The sequence below is a fragment of the Cebidichthys violaceus genome, unplaced genomic scaffold (genome assembly GCF_023349555.1).
Source record: "Cebidichthys violaceus isolate CVI_PGR_0920_01 unplaced genomic scaffold, fCebVio1.0.p SCAF_27, whole genome shotgun sequence".
NCBI lineage: Eukaryota > Metazoa > Chordata > Actinopteri > Perciformes > Stichaeidae > Cebidichthys > Cebidichthys violaceus.
In genome coordinates, this window is record NW_027176450.1 from 5,444,712 (window position 1) to 5,465,956 (window position 21,245).

Here is a 21,245-nt window from a genome sequence, read left to right on the forward strand (position 1 = left end):
CTCCTCCTAGACGCTTGGTCCGATTGCTACCAAATTTGCTGTGGGTTATTATCAGATGTCCATCACAAAAAGTTATCAAAAGCTTGTTGATATCTTGTAGCGTTTAGAAGATACGGACCAATGAACTTCTTGGGGCGTGGCTTGTTTTTTAATACACATAACTTCTCAACCGTGTATGCTAAAATCACCAAATTTGCAGTATTTGTGCATATTGCATGGTGGAACATACCCTGCAATTTTCATTCCATTCAACCAATAGGGGGCGCTACGGTAACTCACTGAATTTCAGTTTTTTGGTGATTTTTCGCGTTTTCAGCCTTTGTATTTTAACAAACTCCTCCTAGAGAATTCATGCGATCGACTTCAAATTTGGTCAGAATGCTCTTAAGACCTTTGTGATGAAAAGTTATCAAAAGCTAGAGTTTTAATCGAAGAACCTTGACGTGGCGGGGCGGCCATTTTGCCTCATTGGCCGGGAAGAAAGAAGTTGTTATAACTCCAAGGTACATTATTCAATCTGCACGAAATTTCTTATACATGATGCTACTTCAACCCTTAGCACATTTCAATTGAAAAATGTTCAATAACTCATAGCACCACCTACTGGCAAAAGGAAATGTCATATTTTATACTTTTATTTACTCCTCCTAGCCAGTTCACCAGATCTGTCTGAAATTTGGGGGAAATAGCTTTAAGACATTGATGATGCATCATCATGAATATTGGGAGTTTTCGTTGAACGCTGTTGCCGCGGCAACGCATCATTCGCCATGAAAAAGTAGGCTGATGGAACAGTGGCTTGCGATGCTCAAAAACTCATGGAACTTTATACATGTGTTATAGGTAATGGGAGGACATATTTTATATGGGTGTTTGGCTTGGCCGTTTTAAATTGCCTCCATAGCGCTCCCTACAATATTTCAAAAGAGCAGCCCCAGCGCTACGTTTGCGGTACCTGTATGAAACTTGGTAGGAACATGTATCTCAGAGAGACTTACAAATAAGTCTCCTAGGACCATGCTCTAAAATGTACCTGAAGTCGGCCATTTTGATTTTTGTGTCATTTTTCAATGGATTTAGGCTCATTTCTAGTCGCTATTCTTTAACGAACTCCTCCTAGGCACTTTGTCGGATCCACTTCAAATTTGGTCGGTACAGTCTCAAGACCTTTGTGATTAAAAGTTATCAAAAGCTTTACGTTTGACGGAATGGCTTAGCCGTAGCGGGCGGCTACTTTACGTGACTCCGCATGAAAAAAGCTGATGTAACTCAGCCGGACTTGTTCCAAACGCTCCTAAACTTCCCATGCTTGATAACACTCATGGCCTGAGGATGTCTACAAGCTAATTTTCACTAATACTCACAGCGCCACCTGCTGGCCAAAGTAATTCTGCGTTTTTTGACAACCGGCATCCGATTTACATGACTTTTACACAATGTTGTCTACAGTTGTTATAGAGCAACATAAAACATGTTTTTGCATGCTCTGTAGCACCACACAGCGGATACAGGATGCTGTGGACTATTTGCATAGCATCATTTCCTGCATCACGCGGTCCAAGCAGAAAAAAATCATCGGACTCCGACGCGCGTTGTCCGACTGTCGCAGACGATCTCGGCTGCATACGTTGGAGTCCCGCCGGCACCCCCGACGTGCGGGAGGAGGCGAGGGCCCGTTCATCGCTGCTTGCAGCTTTAATTAGGGCCCGAGCCACCGACAATGTCGGGCCAGCGAAGGCCCTATTGAAATTCTATGGGGTATTATTAGGGCCCGAGCACCGATGTAGTCGGAGCGGAGGACCTATTGTTATTCTAATGTTTTTTATTATTATTATCGAACCAGTTTCATCGCAAAAAGGAGGTGCTTGGGAGACTGGGAATTTTTTTAAATTTGGCACAAAATTCAGTCGTGGTGAAAATTCCAGTATTATTGGGGTGTCCAGCTGCGGCATGACATATTGGCTCGATAGCGCCCCCTACAGAGTAGCCCCAACTTTGGGTTTCACCTAGCTGTATGAAATTTGGTAGGTATGTGGAACGTGATGGGACGTACAAAAAAGTCAAAAGGAGGTATATCCTAAACCAAACAGGAAGTCGGCCATTTTGAATTTTATGACGTTTTTGGACCGTTTCAAGGCGCCGTACTTTAACAAACTCCTCCTAGAGATTAAACCCGATTGCCTTCAGATTTGGTCAGTATGCTCTTGAGACCTTGGCAGTGAAACGATACTCAAAGATCAAAAAGTTATCGAACTATGTGTCCGTGGCGTGGCGGCAAAAAAACACCATTCGCCATGAAACAGGAAGTTGGTGTAACTCGGCTGTACATTGCCTAATCCGCTCCAAATTTCTCAGCTGTCATAACATCCTGACCCTGAACACATGTATATGACAATTTAAAATCATAGTAATAGCGCCACCTAGTGGCAACTGGAAGTTGTACGTTTTGTACTTTGACATCCTGCTCCTCACAGATTATTCCGATCCCTCTAAAGTTTTGTCAGAAAAGCCTTAAGATGTTGATAATGCTTCATTGTGAAGATTGTAAGAAGTTGTCGAAGGGCGGCGACGTGGCGGCTCGGCGAACTTCGATCCTTCGCCATGAACGAATAAACTGATGTAACTCGACTCCACATCATCAGATCTTTACCAGATTTCACATGTTTGATTAGACTCCAGGCCTGAAGACATCTGCAAGCCAATTTTGAATCATAGTCATAGCGCCACCTACTGGCAACAGTAAGTTAAAGTCTTTATACTTTGGCTTGTTTCTCTTAGTTGGAAAATCAGATCAACATCAAATTAGTTCCACACAAATGTAAGAAGTTCATAATGCCAGTTCTCTAAGCTTTTGATGTTTCGTCGAACGCCGTTGCCGTGGTAACACAGTCTTTGCCGTGAAAAACGATGGTCATTTGGAGAGGTTAAAAAAGCTCGAAACACAAGCAAACTTGACACACAGATCACAAGGCCAAAATGTAGTTATATAATATGATTTTATTTAATCATAGTGTTAAATCGGCTCAATAGCGCCCCCTACAAAATTTCGACGAAGCAGCCCTCGCAGTACGTTTCACATAGATTAACAAAAGTTGGTAGGCACATGTATCACATGTGGACTTAAATAAAAGTCTCTTGGGGCCATGCTCTAAACCCAACCGGAAGTCAGCCATTTTGAATTTAGTCTGAATTTCTAGTGTCGTTTTTGCAATTTCCAGGCGCTCTACTTTAACGAACTCCTCCCAGGGAATTAATCGGATCAACTTAGAATTTGGTCAGAACAATCTAAAGACCTTTGTGATTAAAAGTTACTCAAAGCTTGTTGTTTCGTGAAATGCTGTTGCCGTGGCAACGCATTCCTCGCCATGAAAAACAAAGGTGTTTTTGAGGGGCTAAAAATACTCAAAATAAAATCAAACTTGTCACACACATTTAAAATCCTGAATGTAGTTATCTGATGTGATTTTAATGCTTCAGAGCGGCAACTCGGCTCGATAGCGCCCCCTACAATATTTCGACGATGCAGCCCTCGCAGTACGTTTCACCTAGATGTATAACATTTGGTAAGCAGATGTATCACATGTGGATTTAAAAAAAAGTCGTAGGGGTCCATGCTCTAAACCCAACCGGAAGTCAGCCATTTCTAATTTTGTATGAATTTCTCGTGTATTTTTCCCATTTCCAGGTGCTGTACTACGAATTAGTCCTAGGTAATTAATCAGATCAGCTTAGAATTTGGTCAGAACAATCTAAAGACCTTTGTGATTAAAAGTTTAGAATTCATCAAACATGGACTTGGTGTAGCGGCCATTTTACATGGTTCGCCATCATCCATCAAGCTGTTGTAACTCAACTGTACTTTGTCAAAACTGTCCCAAAGTTGACATGCTTGATTACTGTCATGATTTTAGGACATCTGCATGCCAATATTAACTCATAGTCATAGCGCCACCTACTGGCAACCACAGACGTAAGCAGGATTCTATAATTACAGCGGCCCAAACATTGAACTTAATAAAAGGGTTTGTGGTCACACCATGAGAAAAAGACTTCTCTGATCTAAATATGTGCAAACTAAGATGCTTGGAGAGCAAAAGTTAGACAACAGTGGTTCTCAAACCATGTCAGTGGGCATTAGTATAAATGATCTGTCCAGAGCTTCTACGTGAGAATCAGGTTAAATGTTATAATGAATGCTTCACACTACAATCTAAAGTTACAGAAGAGCTTAAAATGAAAACAGTGTTAAATTGAAGTGTTCAAGTAAAAGCAAATGACACTACTGTTCTGTTAACTTTCATGCAAGTCCAAATACAATCAGCAGGACACTGCAGGGAGTTGAACCCCATCCCAGTAAACTGACAGTTTGTTATGTTTCAAACATTGAAGCGCATTCACGCACATTCATTTTCTTAATGATCTTAACAGGCTTACATCTATGATTGTATTGGGGGTACACTTAAAAACATTTGAGGCTTAAGACCTGGCAACATGATCTTGCTGCGCTGCTTGTCGACGCAGGAAAAATCATCTAACTCGTGCACACAGTGTATGACGGTCACAGAAATGCATGGCCGCGTCAACCAGAGTCCTGCCAGTACCCTCGACGTGCGTGAAGTTGCGAGGGCCCGATCAATGCTGCTTGCAGCTTTAATTATTATAATTATTCTGATTTTTATTTTTGTACTTTGGGCGCATATTTGGGATACTTGCCATGCATGAAAACTCACCAAATTTTGCAGACTTGTCAGGCCTGGTGAAAATAGAGGTATGATATAGGTTTCATATATGTGTGAAAAGAAATGGCTCTCTAGCGCCCCCTCAAATTTGGACCGGCGACGCCCCTCGGCCAGTATGTCCGATGTACTCGAAATTCGACACACATGTCCAGATCCACTAGCTCTACAAAAAAGCCTCTCAGACTCCTAATCTCCGCCTGGAAATTTTTTTGGGAATTTTGTGAAAAACACATTTTTGAGAACTCCTCCTACACACTTGGTCCGATTGCTACCAAATTTTATGTGGAACATTATTGGATCTAGATCACATGAAGTTATCAAAAGCTTGTTGATATCTTAAAGCGTTTAGAAGATACGGACCAATGAACTTCTTGGGGCGTGGCTTGTTTTTCAATACACATAACTTCTCAACCGTGTATCCTAAAATCACCAAATTTGCAGTATTTGTGCATATTGCATGGTGGAACATACCCTGCAATTTTCATTCCATTCAACCCATAGGGGGCGCTACAGTAATTCACTCAATTTCAGTTTTTTGATGATTTTTCGCGTTTTCAGCCTTTGTATTTGAACGAACTCCTCCTAGAGAATTCATGCGATCGACTTCAAATTTGGTCGGGATGCTCTTAAGACCTTTGTGATGAAAAGTTATCAAAAGCTAGAGTTTTCATCAAAGAACCTTGACGTGGCGGGGCGGCCATTTTGCCTCATTGGCCGGGAAGAAAGAAGTTGTTATAACTCCAAGGTACATTATTCAATCTGCACGAGATTTCTTATGCATGATGCTACTTCAACTCTTAGCACATTTCAATTGAAAAATGTTCAATAACTCATAGTGCCACCTACTGGCAAAAGGAAATGTCATATTTTATACTTTTATTTACTCCTCCTAGCCAGTTCACCAGATCAGTCTGAAATTTTGTAAAGATAGTCTTAACACGTTGATGATGCACCAACATGAATATTGGGAGTTTTCGTTGAACGCTGTTGCCGCGGCAACGCATCATTCGCCATGAAAAAGTAGGCTGATGGATCAGTGGCTTGCGATGCTCAAAAAGTCATGGAACTTTATACATGTGTTATAGGTAATGGGAGGACATATTTTATATGGGTGTTTGGCTTGGCCGTTTTAAATTGCCTCCATAGCGCCCCCTACAATATTTCAAAAGAGCAGCCCCAGCGCTACGTTTGAGGTACCTGTATGAAACTTTGTAGGATTATGTATCTCAGAGAGACTTACAAATAAGTCTCTTGGGACCATGCTCTAAACCGTACCGGAAGTCGGCCATTTTGATTTTTGTGTCATTTTTCAATGGATTTAGGCTCATTTCTAGTCGCTATTCTTTAACGAACTCCTCCTAGGCACTTTGTCGGATCCACTTCAAAATTGGTCGGTACAGTCTCAAGACCTTTGTGATTAAAAGTTATCAAAAGCTTTACGTTTGACGGAATGGCTTAGCCGTAGCGGGCGGCTACTTTACGTGACTCCCCATGAAAAAAGCTGATGTAACTCAGCCGGACTTGTTCCAAACGCTCCTAAACTTCCCATGCTTGATAACACTCATGGCCTGAGGATGTCTACAAGCTAATTTTCACTAATACTCACAGCGCCACCTGCTGCCCAAAGTAATTATGCGTTTTTTGACAACTGGCATCCGATTTACATGACTTTTACACAATGTTGTCTACAGTTGTTACAGAGCAACATAAAACATGTTTGTGCATGTTCTGTAGCACCACACAGCGGATACAGGATGCTGTGGACTATTTGCAGGGCATCATTTCCTGCATCACGCAGTCCAAGCAGAAAAAAGCATCAAACTTGTAAGAGCGTTGTCCGACTGTCGCAGACGATCTCGGCAGCATATGTTGGAGTCCCGTCGGCACCCCCGACGTGCGGGAGGAGGCGAGGGCCCGTTCATCGCTGCTCGCAGCTTTAATTTTATTATGTAATTACATCGTTAAGATCGTATTATTGTTACTTAGTCTGTTTTTAGTGTTCATGGCAATGAAGGAACTTAAATATTGGCATTACTCAGTCAATAATTATGTATCTAATGAAGCCGCAGCGACTTTAGACACGTATTTATCGAGTTGACTGGGTTTTCATATCGGGCACCATCCTCCAGTACAAGCTTTTAGAGACATTTCATATCCACAATCAGCTGGCCAAAATAAGAGTTGGATTTGATGGATTTTCCTTTTGAAATAAATGTGCTGAATGAGTTAATCAGTGTGTGTGGCTAATCAATGACACGGTGTAATTAGGCAGCAGTCCCAGTCTGCTCTGTTCCAGTCACTTCCCATTAATCAGGCTTCTCTCCTGTGTACTTACACACACGCACACACGCGCACACACACACACACACACACACACACACACACACACACACACACACACACACACACACACACACACACACACACACACACACACACACCGTGTCTTATGTTCACTCTGGTCTTTAGAATGATGAGTATATCATCGTATGTACTTCCTTCACCGCTCTTATTAGATTTGAAAAGATGATTTCCTTTAATTTGATTTGACATCAACATGAAGTCATCCTCACAAGACATAACGGTGTGATTTTCACTCCGTATGACACTGACAGATGGATCAGAAGCTCACTGTGGTTAAACATACGCTGACAGATCGGTCCCAGTGCCACACACGTCTGTAAGTCTGGAACATGACGAGGATTGTTTCTCCTAAACTTAAAGTTCACTCCAATATCCCTCCTCGACTCCTCTATCCTCGATCACTTGACCCGGAAATAGACGGAAACCCGGCATGTTGAGGGATGTCCCAATTTCAGAAAATGAGTTCAAAGAATAGAGAAGGCCTTTTCCTCCACCCAGAGGAGGGGGACGCGTTATAAATGCTCCACCCCCAGTTGGCAGAATTTAAACAAGCCAGGGAAGGAAAAGCATCTCAGCAAAACACAATGTGTAAGGTTATATAGTACTTACTTCAGGCATATAAATACCATCCAAACACATAGCTTGTAAAGAAACTATGTCATTTGAAGTTTGAAAATCCTGCATTGAATCCCAGCTAGTTACAAGCTGAGCTAGCTAGGTAACTAGCTAGGTAGCTAGCCAGTTCAGGATATAGACAAGAGACGTTATTTATGTTATTTAACAGGTTTTTTTCCTTTACACAATTTGCATTGTTTCCAACTTACAGACCTTGTTGTGTGTGTTTAATGTAGGAACTATTTTCTTTCAGCCATAGCCCCAACATGAAACTGCTCACAACGAGGTCCGTGGATTATCTTCAGGAACCGGGTCATGATTTCTGGAAACATGACATGCTGTGTTATTGAGTGCCAGAGTCGATATCACATACATGAACTGTGATTTAAGGCTGTAGAGAGCTACAATATAGGCAACCACCACACTTTCATGCTAACGTTACACTGGTTAAAGAACAACAGGCTGGGTCAGACGCTAGGAGACTACTTTGCCGGCAGAAGAGCAGGAATGAGCTCAGGAGACTAGTTAGCTAACTAGCCAGCTTTAGAGATGGACAAGCTAGCTTGCTAGATAACTAGCCAGCTGTCCTCTCTGTAGCTCCCGTCGGCTCTCCTCCCGGCAAACTAGCCTCACAGCAGCGTGGTCCCGTTGGTTAACGTTAGGTTTCTCACTTAGCATAGAGTTCAAGGATGCTTGGTCCTCCAAAAGGTCAGAGAATGGTGTGAAATTTCTCATATAACTAGTCGCTTGTCAGACTAGTGGCCCTAGATAAGGTGTTGGCTGGACAAGTGAGCGTGCTGTGGTAGCTTGGCCTAAACACATAATGAAGACATATAGGACTGCTGAGTGTCTGCTCTTCGCTTGGGTGAGAGTAGGAGTTAAAGCCGGCTCAAAGGTCAGTTAGGTCAGGGCGAGAGGTTGGTGTCGGCTGTCAGCGGTCCCATTAGATACATGACAGCCTAACACCCACTGCAGGGCCTAGTTAATGATAGGCCAACACATTATTTAACAACAATACTGATTAATGATAGGCCAACACATTATTTAACAACAATACTGATTAATGATAGGCCAACACATTATTTAACAAGAATACTGGACTTCCATTGGAATGCTCACCCAACTTCCACACTCTATTGATGACTGTAAATAAAGAAAATAACATCTGACAACTTTGACACACAATAGGCCTCAGCACTGAAGGCAAAGCCATGCCTGTCCTGATTCTGTTAAACTCAAGAGCCCACTTCACTTCCATACGGAGGAAAATGGTGATTTTCCACCTCATGGCGGAGAACAGGAACACCCACTGAGCAGCGGTGGAAGTCAGTCACACTGATCACCGCCACACTGAATGAATTAGTGTGTGCTGGAGAGGCTTTTCATCACCTGCAGAGTCCTGCTACTACACAGACTACGGCAAGTGTGTCAACCTTACAGCATGCAGTGCATGATGTAGTGACTGTGACCCTGGCCCCACACAGGTTTAGAACTACATAGACGATCTGTTTCTATAGAGTTGTGGAGAGACAGTGGTAAAATGACAGTGATAGTAAATAGTGTATATGATGTAATTCTTATCATCTGCCGTATTTATACATCTGTACACAAGTGTCTTTTTTGGTACATTTTTGACGTTTCTCATTACTTATCAGCAGGCATGTATACATCAATAGTAATAATTGGCGTAATGTCTATCTATCTATCCATCTATCAAGAGACAGAGAGACAGACAGACAGACAGAGAGAGAGAGAGAGAGAGATATAAAAAGTAGGGCTGTGTATTGGCCAGAATTTGTCAATCATGATAGTGATGTTATGATTAAATATATTGTGATATATTGCGATACTTTAAGCATATGTTAAGATATGTGATCTTTTAAATCTAATTTTAGGAAAACAGCAGACATTATATCTATTTTTCAATCATTAATTAAAAATGTACCGTATTTTTGGAATAGTCTTAGTATCACAAGACATAATATCAATAGAAGTGTATTGATATTGGTGGATAATATTGCCTACACCAATGTATTGTTCAGGTTCTACATACGAGTCATGTTTTACGGTCCAGTTATATGTTGTTATTACCGCGTACGATTGTTGAAAGGATGTAATATGTGACACAGAAAGGAGACCGAAAGAACTACAACACTGACAGCTGAGTTTCACCTGGACAACAGAATCATGTGGGTAATTTCAGAATAAAGTTGATTAAATCCCACAACAATATATGGTTGCATCCAAAACATATTTGTATATACATTTTATTTAGTTTCTAATCATTTGGTCTGCTAAGTGTTAAAGCAAAGATAACAGTGGTTTGATTTCTGGGCTCCAGATACGTATGAATATTACTAATATTTGGCCCAGGAACAGGAAGAAATCTGTGAAATTCTACTTATTCAGGGAAGAGCTTCCAACCTGTTGACAACAAGCGCTAATGGAAACCTCCACCGCTCACACCTAAGACCAAAACACCAAGGGACAAAAACAACCGTAGGACTGGATAGAAGCTTCTGGAACCGATGCAAGCGCAGAGCACTGGGAGCAGAGAAGCCGCTCTACAGACATGTTGAGGTTCACGGCTCTCCTCCACAACAATCTGGAAACGATTCTGCAGCCCCCAGTTTCCATAAGCCTGCTTCTTGTTGGGACTGTGGGGGGAGCGGCTGGGGCAGCAGGGTTAAAGGTCACACAGCAATCCAAATATACAGCAATGAAGACAAAAATGACTACAACACTAAAGCAACTGCTGCCAATATTAATGTAATACTATGTGTTGTTTTTTGGTAGCAGCCAGTGGAACTGAAGCCGCTTTAAAATGACTTTGGTTCTGGATTTCTGATTCTCAGCAACCCCAAAGCTTTGACGCCCCCTAGTGGTTCTTCTTGAGTACATGCAACACCCACACTATCTTACTATTTAGTATGCCAGAAAAAGATGTAGTTTGTCCCAATACATAGTTTGTCAAATTCAGTATGCCAAAAAATACCAGGATGCTTTCCCCACTATTCCGACCCACAACTCTCTGTGCTGCAGATGTATGAGCAAGAGGGACAAAGTTCTGGGAGCAACTGAATGAATGCATACCGCATGCAACAGTATGTACTTTGTAATGGCAGCTGCAGTACGCACTAAAAGTAAAAACCGTATTCTCCGTGATGACCACACCGTTCCCGACAAACGCCCTCAATCTCCTGAGACAACAGTGATGCTGCCATCCTCTGACACGTCCGCACAAATATTTAACAGGAATGTCTGTAAATGAGACAAATCTGTGTTGATTATCACACAAGTTTAAATGAGTTGGACCGTCACTGTGCAGAATGATGTCTGTGCAGAGTTTGTTGTTGTATTCACATTTTGTGACATCACTTGGACTGAGGCAAATCTCAGTCCAACATGATGTGATGAAGTGATGTGATGTGATCTTTATGGTTATTGTCAGTGCAACGTCAGAGGAGAGATGCCTTTTTAAAGGGATAGTTTGGATGTTTTGAACTTACAATGTACTGCGGTGGATGAAGTTTAGACATAAAATACAAAAATGTATCTATATTCATATATAATTATATCTTCACGATAAAGCTTACTTGTAGAATGAAATGTTTTTCCAGAAATCAAACCGTTTGGTACCCGAACTGAGTGTCACTGTGATGCGGATCAAAGACCGATAACTGCCCTGTTTGTACTGGCCCTCTGTACACAGACCTTCTGTGGGCCAGCTGCATATACGCTCACACATTAGCATACATTAAGGAGGCCAAATTGTTTCCACATGTATGCCGGGTATCTGTGCTGCCACTCATACAATTAACTTTAACAAAAACAATCTGGTGCTCGCTGTGTGTGTGTGTGTGTGTGTGTGTGTGTGTGTGTGTGTGTGTGTGTGTGTGTGTGTGTGTGTGTGTGTGAATGGATGAACGAGTGGATGGATGGATAATGATGATGGTGGATGAATAGACTTAACTGTGTTTTTACATTCTTGAAAACACTGATAGACCATAACACAGAAAACTGTTTTTTCCTACTTTTGTCTTGGTACTTGATGTTGCAGAGAATAACGGGCCTTGTTATTTGAAAAAAACTCTGTTGGTTTGGACATAACCTTATCTTGATCCTGCGGCCCGCCAACATACCGATGGCGAGCAGCGGGGGTCTTACCTGAGAGGTGGCTAGCAGGTGGACCGGGCTCGGGGCTGGAGTCTGGTTTAGCTCGCAGCTGAGGCCCAGAGAGGTGAGGATCTCCGTCAAGACTTCATAACGCAGCGCGTTGCTGACCTTCAGTTCATCGAAACCTTTGGCCGTCACATTCTGCGGGTCGGGAGCCATCTCCAGGTGGGCCTGCAGACGGGAACACAAAGCATGTCTGACGAGCTTTGACACTTAGACTTACCTAACAGACTGTCCCAAAAAGTATTTCGCTATTGCAAATATCAACATGCATTTCAACAAACTGCACTTGCAATGTAGACATATCCTCACAATACATCTCAGAAATTGCAGTCTTCTTCCTACGACTCAATTATTAGTTGCTGGGTCTGTAAAATGTTGCTGCAATAGAGTAAAGAAACTAGAAAATACTCAGATTCAAGAAGCTGCAACCAGAAGATTTTGACTTTCTTTTCTTTAACAAGTTTGAGTTTTTTGTTTTGATCAATCGTCTAAATAGTTTTCGATTAGATTTAATAGTTGACGACTAATCGATGCAGCTTGAAAGCAAAGGACAATAGGGGGAGCTGCGGTGAGGACAGAGGGCAGAGGTGACTGAGTTATGTTCTAATCCACGTCAACAGCAGTGAGACCAAGGAAGTAGCGGCAAGCCTCACAGCTAAACGCTGGACAACATTAACTGTGGTGACGGTCACATCTAAACGAGGGTCCAGGACTCCTGGAGGAACATCAGGCAGCGTCTTACAGGACGTTCTGATAATAATGTTCATGACTGAGGTTAAATTATTTGTACTTGACCACATTATATTGAAATATGTTTTAAATATTTGACCTCTCTCATGCAGTCCAGTGCATCACCACTGCCAACTATAACCACACATTTACCTCTCTGCAAGCGTCAATCAAGCCATGTGTCTTTACCTGACAGAGGACAGCCTCCCCGCCATCCTCTCCGTGGGTCACCCTGACTATAACCATGTCCCTCTGATGGGGGGCGTCCCCTTTCAGCTCCCCCCAGAGCTCCACTTCCCCTCCTCCCTGCGTGTCCCTGACGTAGACCTTCCCACTCGACAACACCTTCAGCTCCAGCTCCGTGCTGTCCTCCCTGGTGAAGCTCAGCCTGCCGACCCGACCGCGTCGCTCCTCCCTGGCCTCCAGGCAGACGCCCGCCGGGCACAGGGTGGAGGCCAGCCCCAGCACCCTGCCCCCCTGGCTAAGGTAGGTGAGAAAACGGGTCTGAAGCTGGGGGGTCAGGGGTTCCTTCTCTGCCAGGACGAGGAGCTTGGCGTTGTCCAGCCAAGGGTCACTCAGAGCCTGCTGTGGTTGGAGGGGATATATTATGTTGTCCTCCATGTTTATACACTCTGATAAAATCTGCCAGACATACTGAAAACGCTCCTGGCAGCCGCCTGTGTACAGCAGAACATTTGGCGGCTTGATATTACAGTCCAGTCCACCGCTCTGCCCGGGAAACCCTTTGGCATCGCGGTCGACGTCATCCAGAGTCTCAGCTCCACTGTCCAGCCCTGCTGAGTCATCATCGGGAAGGTCCGGAATGTTCTCAGCCGACGCGTATTTCACAGAGAGGATGGTGCTGTTCTCTAGCTCCAAGCACTCGTTGCAGCTGGACAGATGGAGGTGGTGTCTGTGGCCCTCCATGTGGTGATGGTACCCCAAGGAGCGGTCCTCCGAGTCGCAAATGGGTCCCGGGTCCTTAGTGCCGCAGAGCGGCTCCGACCCTCGCCGCTCCTCCAACCTCCTCCTGACCTCCGGGCTGAGGAGGAGACTGCCTTTGCGGCACGTCGGGTGCTGTCGGTAAGGCTCAGCGACGCCCTGTCCGGTCCGGGAGTCGCAGAGACACGGTGGTGTCTCGGTCTTTGGAAACTGCTTCTCCAGCAGCTCGCTGAGGGTGGATTCTTGGAGGAGGACAGCTACAGAAAGGTCATGACAATTTAGAAAAACGTCAGTACAGTGCAAAAAAAATATATAAATATATATATATATATATATATAAAATATACATACATACATAGATACATGTATTTCAGTTTACAAGCTAAGCCAAGTCACAAAGTCGAAACGCGTTCACCAGCTCACTGTGTCGGTTTGTAGTTTGGTGCTGAGCAGGTAGTGGTGGTGAATATAAGGAGCCACTGGCCAAACAATAGTGAATGTGTAGTTTTTTAAGTGTTTCGAGATCAGAAAACCCCATGTGTTTTAAAAGTGGTTAATTGCAAATATTACAAGAAATATTTCTGTATTTGCTGCTCTTAAATTGTATTTAAACTCTAATACACTTTTTGGCCTAAATATTCAGTTATAATAGATATATTAACAGTTACAATGCGACTGTTTATTGTTATGCACCAGTCACCTCGTCAAATTCATTGTATGTGTAACGTACTTGGCAATAAACAGTTCTGATTCTGGTTATATGTAAATCTTGAAGTCAATTAAAACGAGCATAAATTGCCAAATATCGGTTTCTGTCCACTCAAAGATTATGATGCAAATGTGAGACGTAAACATGTAAGTGTAATATTAAGGTAAAATATAGTTCCAGATGTTACCAAAAATAATATCACAAAATGTAGCCGACATCTAGTGTTTAAACAAGGATGAAGAATGCACATACAGTGCAATTTATTAGAAATATGCTCAAGCCGTATTCTGGTTTAATAAACCGTGACTTTACAAAACGGATGATGCACCGCTCATCAAATGAAATAAGTTTTGAGAGAGATATATTGCCACATCAGTTCTGAGGCAGTGATATGAAAAGGGGAAACATGAAATGTAACTGAAGGCGACGTACGAATGATCTTTGATGGCGTAAGTCCGTTGTCCAGCTGAAGGCGATCTTCTATAAAAGCCACCCCCAGCCGGCTGAAGTTGTCCACGCTGGCCCGAGCCACGGCCCTGAAGGGCTGGCCGGGACTACGGGCCAGAGGGAGGCAGTAGTCAGACCACTTCAGCACCTGCACACAACACACACCACTGGTTAGCTGACACCCAGGACCGATCCGCTAGAGTTCATCACGTCTGTCTGCTGCACAAACAGAGACGGACTCTGGACAGAGCAACCAGTGTACTCTGTTTATATACTAATATAATAAGGCATACAGTATGTAGTAATGGTGCACCATTGTAGTTTAACAGGTTAATACACTCAAATTTGTATCGTACAATATTGTTCAAACAAGAAACAGTGGAAGAGGTGCACTGAAGGAAATGCCAACTTCAAATATGAAACTGTAAGAAAACGGTAGAAACATTTTGTCCAAGGATTATTACACTTAAAATGAGCCGAGTGTGTGAAACAGATTTCTGCTCATTTAAAAGTTTCCTCCTTTCTTGGAGCTCTCCCACCGCGGTCACAATCTCACATTTCCTAACTGTGGGTATCTGCTTCTAGGAGAACAGTTACTGATGATGCTTCCCACACTAACGCTAAGCACACATTATGATGCTGTGCAATGGTTTTCACACAGTGGCATTTTGGAGAATTAGAAGATGGAGAAAATAGAAAGAAAGAAAAATACAGCTTAAGTATAAAAATTACATTTAATTTACCCATACTAAGAAAAACATTTGAATACTCTAAAATACTATAATCAGGACGCTACTTGTGTGAAATAAAAACAAATGTAAACATAGATGAATAGAGCAGGTAGCTACCGGCTACTGCCGGTGTTAAAAATGCAAAGTGAAATGAGTAAATCAAAGCAGGCAGGGCAGAAACACAACACCCAGTCAGTGCGTAGAGCGCACACGGCCAAGTGCCGTGAAGAAAACTGGACAGCACCGGAGAAAGAAAGGAGAAACAGAGAAGTGGAGGAGAGAGGGAGCGACTCAAAAGGAGAGAAGCCCTGCAGGAAGGCGCAACCAAATACCTCCCGAGCAAAGCATGCGGTTAGTGGTTTATACAAAAGAAAAGAAAAAACCTTCCCGAGTTGATGAAAATGAATAAAGGACATCACTTAATCACTCATGCTCTGTAGGACAGCAGGCAGGGGATGGAGATAATATTGAGAACAAAGAGCTGAATACTTGTTGTACTTCTAGCCTCCAGTTGCACAGAGCTACCAGAGCTTCATGACGATCAACACGAGTCCAGTCAGAGGTTGCTCTGCCTGCTCTTTTAATTCCCTCTGCATATGCTCAACATACTGTATGCATGCTAACACCTCCGTGTGGTTAACAGAGCACTGGCATAACTCTTGAATGCATCATCCAACCAAATATGGAAGGCCTGTTCATATGTGAACATCCAACGGTTCTGCTAAGTTTGATGGCATTTCCCCGATAGGTGTTCAGTATGATTAATAAATGACTAGATTAACAGAGTATCAGTATGCATTTGATTCTGAAATACTGTAAAAAAAGGTTGGATGTGATTGGCCACCAGAGGATGCTAAATGTAATTTGATTTTTGAAAGGTAAAAGTTGGTCTCAAGTTATTGTCTTAAAGTGAACTCTCAGGATGTTACAGACTCTTTCCTTGGTACAAGTACATTTTATATACCAGTTACTAAACAGGTAATACACACAGTATTACTGCGTCTTAGTCAAGGAGGTGCAAAGGTACATATGCCTTTTCTTCCAAAAAATGTTTTCCTTAGACACAGTTTATCTAAAAAATGTATTTATACCAGCCTATATTTAGATAACAGCGATGAATAAAATGTGAATAAATGTACATAGAATATGACAGATATGAACTATAGAGTCGTGATTTGGGTATAATGAAGTTGGGTGTTGGGGCAAAATAAATCAGATTTACTACATTAGAACGGTACTCTTGAGGATGCTACTTGGTAGACAATGTGTGGTGCCTACTTTCTTATCGGACGTGTGAGGAGAATGGTAGCCCACTGTGTGTCCCGCAGCTTCTATGATGAATGAAATGCTCTCTATTCGCGGACCGCAAACCAGAGAGGACCCCAACAGCACGGTCCATTTGCTGAGGTCGTCGCACGCCTGGGGACAGCACAGAGAAGAGTAACTCCAAACACTACCGGGCTGTTACACAGTGATTAGTAGTTAGTGACGGGGAGGCTCTACAAGATGACCATAAAGGCACAGAACGACATCAAGGCATGTAGACAGTGACACAGTGACATCCAGGCATATCTAGTTAGGTCTTCAAACAGTGAAGGCTCAAGTCAGTCAAAAGTCCAAGATTAGTCAAAAAAATGAGGACTCCTCCTGACTCAAGTCTGACTTGGGTCTATAAATCTTAGTTTTTAGGGCTATGTGTGAAAACCTGGTTCTGTTTACAGTAAGTTACCAACCAAACACTGCTGATGTGTTTTCCTTTTTCATTCAATTTCCTTAATCACAGCTGTTGAAGTACTTTGACTTCAGTTAAGTTGTGGAATGCAGGACTATTCTAAGTAGCTCGAAAGCCAAATGAGAAACGTAAACAAGGCGGTGACAGGCCCAGGCCGTATCCAGTCAGCACCGACTGCTGTGCAATATCATGCCGATTTAAAGCTAGCTCAAGCATCCAACCTGAGGCTCCGTGACATAGACGGCCTTGTCTCCCAGCTGGAGGAAAACGTTGTCCTCGGCTGGAAGTGGACCGGGCTGCCGGCGCGCAGCTGTGTGGCGCCCGGTCGGCGCTGTGGCCGGTGCTGAGGCCGAGCTGGAGCAGACTCCGAAGCTGAAGCTGAAGCTGCCGCTGCTCAGTCGGGACAGGCTGTTTCGTATCAAAACCGAGTAGCACTTGTGAAAGCGCACCCAAAGATAGACGTAGCACACCGTTATTAACATCTTAACCGGCCAACACGAGGGGGGGACATCGTGACCGTTCTTCTCGCCATGTACGTTATGTTGATGCTGTTCACAGCGGTCACAACATGACTGTTGGCTGTAACGTCGAGCAGGCTGCTACGACTCTTCGTCTCTCTATTTAACAGCGGGTAGAGCAACGAGCGTTAAGGCGCATTACCGCCACCTATGTTGGAGTGTGTGCCAGTGCTCTTGGGCTAGCTACAAACAAGATGGCGGAGGTCAAAGTCAACACGTTTCAGGCAGGATATTAAAAAGAAAGGAGGGAATGTTATTAACCAGTATTTTTTACTTTTTGAAAACAATATAGGCCTATAAAGCACAAACAGGAGACAACTAATGTTACACCCTGCCCTTACCTTAACACAACCACCTCCATACATTTTTATTCATTTATATATTTATATCATACAGTGTTATTTTAAATGTTGCTGAGTTTCTGTTTGCTCTTTAACACTGCAATGACAACTGAAGTATTAGGTTCGTTCGACATAAGCCAGGCGGGCGCAGAATCGATCACCGGCGATCGGCGCACAATGCATGCCGGGTAGATTTGCGTCCGACTTGCTGTGACGTCATGAAAACGTGGGCAACGTTAACCTCACGTGAGCGAGGCGGCCGCAGATTTCAGAGCCAGGCGCTGCAGAGTTGCTTTCCACCGACTGCATGACCCCAGGGCATGATGGGACTTGCTCTGACGTCATGAACACGTGGGCAACGATAACTTCACGAGAGCGAGGCGGCCGCAGGTTTTAGAGCCAGGCGCTGCAGTTGCTCTCCACCGACTGCGGGACCCCAGGGCATGATGGGAAACGTCTGGCTGTCTTCGGATCAAAGAGCTGATTGGCTCTTAGATTTGACAACAAACAACACGTTTTGTAGAAAATCCTAATTTTGTGTAATTAATTGTAATACTTAACGCTAGATTGTTGGCCAATAGTCTCATTTTGTGCAATGATGTGGCTGATGATAATAATAATATAAGGTTATTTATTTAGCATCTGTAAATAAATATATTTATTGAGAAAGCCTACATCCAACTTGATGTCAGCATTTGTTCAGCCAGAGCACTGAATGTGTCCATCGATTAACGATGATGGAATAGAATTGTTTCCTGGTATAATAGGCTGTGGGATTTGTCATATACGGTAGTCTAATGCGCTTGCGCATATACTGGGGTTTATACGGGAGTTGGGGTTACGCATGTAAAGGAGACACACGGTGATCCATTAAAGACCTACTGACCAAGATTACGAAGCCTCTATTGCATTGCTTTACATGGTGTCAGAAGTGAAAACGGAGTCATGGCAAAGTTCAATCCCCCGACAAACTTTTCCTTCGATAAACCAGGAGAATGGCCGGAGTGGAAGCAGCGTTTTGTGAGATTCAGAACCGCCACCAAGCTGGACAAAGAAGATGGTGCCGTGCAAGTGAGCAGCCTGATATACGCTATGGGAAGCGAGTCGGAGAATATCTTCCGTTCGTTTGCATTTACCGAAGATGGACACAGAGATGATTTTGTTAGGGTGCTTGGAAAGTTCGATGAGTACTTTGTGCCGAGAAGGAATGTAATACACGAACGTGCATGTTTCCATCTGCGCGTGCAAAGACCGGGAGAGAAAGCCGCGACTTTTATCAGGGCTTTGTACGAACTGGCAGAGCATTGCGAATTCGGCGTGAGCAGAGATGAGAATATCCGCGACCGAATCGTCGTTGGAATACTTGACAAAGACGTCTCACGGAAGTTGCAGCTAACGAAGGACCTGACGCTAGCGCTGACCATAGAGACAGTCAGGCAGTCGGAAGAGGTAGCTTCGCAAGTCAGCATGCAAGGAGAGACAACGGGGGTGATACAAGAAGTTACTCACGAGCGCAGAAAATACTCCAACCACTACGGTAAACCAAAAGGGGAAAATAAAGGACAATCTGGACTGTGTGGGAAAGTGTGGCACGGTAAAGATGAAAATTGCCCGGCCAGAAAATCCACATGCAATACATGCAACAAAGTTGGACATTGGAGTAGGGTGTGTAGGAGCAGGAAGGCAGTGAGTGAGGTTACAGAGCAACAGCAGTCATATTTTCTTGGGGCTGTGAGTAAGGCAGGTGGGTCACCAGAGCAATGGGCCGTCGAGTTGCTGGTGGGCTCTACACCAGTTGACTTCAAAATCGACACAGGGGCCGATGTTAACATTATTCGCGAGGAGACCTACCACTCACTCATCCCCAAAAGACCACTGGAGCCTGCAGATATACCACTGGACAGCCCAGGCGGCGAGCTGCAGTGCATAGGACAGATCCAGAGCACTGTGACCTACAAAGGAAAGGCTCACCCACTCACAGCATATGTCATCCGCGGACGTACTGTAAATAACCTACTCAGCAGGCCGTTGTCTGTGGAAATGAATCTGGTGAGAAGAGTGGATGAAACGGTGTGCGACAGAGGACATCCACGGGCATATGGTGAGCATGGGACATTAAAGACTGAACCGGTGAGAATACTGCTGAAAGACAACGCTCAACCATATGCTGTATACACAGCACGACGCGTACCTCTCCCTATGCTGCAAAAGGTAAAGGAGGAGCTCCAGAGGATGGAGGGAAATGGCATCATCGAGAGGGTAACACAGCCCACGGACTGGTGTGCACCCATGGTGCCAGTCTTGAAGAAGAGCACAGGTAAAGCCCGCATCTGTGTTGATCTCAAGAGGCTGAATGAGGCTGTGAAAAGAGAACAGTATATCCTGCCTACTACTGATGACATTACAGCAAAGCTGAGTGGGGCCACTGTTTTCTCTTCGCTCGATGCCGCCAGTGGGTTCTTCCAGATACCGTTGCACCCAGACAGCTGTAAGCTCACTACCTTCATTACTCCATTTGGCAGATTCAACTTCAAGCGGCTACCATTCGGAATAACAAGCGCACCAGAAATCTTCCAGAGGAAGATGATGGCGACCCTGCAGGGGCTGGAGGGTGTCGAGGTCTTCATGGACGACATTCTGGTCTATGGGGCCACAGAGGAGGAGCATGACGGTCGCCTGGAGAAGGTAATGCAGCGCATAGAGACAGCTGGTCTAAAGCTAAATCGTGAGAAGTGCTCCATCAGGCAGAGTCAGCTGCAATTCCTCGGGCATCTCATTGACCGGTCCGGGATCCGGCCTGACCCCGACAAAGTGGAAGCTATTCGGCAGCTGTCACCACCAGCAGACGTGCAAGAGTTGAGGAGAATACTGGGAATGGTGAATTATCTCGGAAGATATATCCCCGAACTCTCAACGGTAGGACAGCCGCTGTACGAGCTCCTGAAGGACAAAAATACATGGATATGGAGCCATGCACAACAAACAGCATTTGAACACATCAAGGAGTTGTTGACAACTGCACCAGTACTCGCTTTCTATGACTTGAGCAAGCCCACGGCTGTGTCAGCGGACGCAAGTAGTTATGGATTGGGGGGTGTACTCCTTCAGCTGCACGGGGAGCAGTGGAAACCTGTGGCATATTGCTCCAGACGCCTCACTGAAGCAGAACGCTACGCCCAAATAGAAAAGGAAGGTCTGG

The 21,245-nt window shown here is 44.0% G+C and overlaps 1 protein-coding gene across 2 annotated transcripts in view; it reads right to left on the reverse strand.

Moving 5' to 3' along the window:
• Positions 1-17,780, reverse strand: part of hlcs (holocarboxylase synthetase (biotin-(proprionyl-CoA-carboxylase (ATP-hydrolysing)) ligase)) — a 38,048-nt gene extending 20,268 nt beyond the window's left edge. The window contains exons 1-5 of one of the 2 annotated variants that reach the window (XM_068721296.1): positions 17,409-17,780; positions 16,734-16,874; positions 14,710-14,872; positions 12,816-13,825; positions 11,886-12,065 (exon numbers count right to left, since the gene is read on the reverse strand). In XM_068721296.1, coding sequence (XP_068577397.1) covers positions 11,886-12,065; positions 12,816-13,825; positions 14,710-14,872; positions 16,734-16,874; positions 17,409-17,669 — 1,755 coding nt within the window. In that variant the 5' untranslated portion in view covers positions 17,670-17,780. The remainder of the gene's footprint in view (positions 1-11,885; positions 12,066-12,815; positions 13,826-14,709; positions 14,873-16,733; positions 16,875-17,408) is intronic. The other variant, XM_068721295.1, reaches the window with a different exon arrangement.
• Between the last annotated feature and the right edge of the window lie 3,465 nt (positions 17,781-21,245).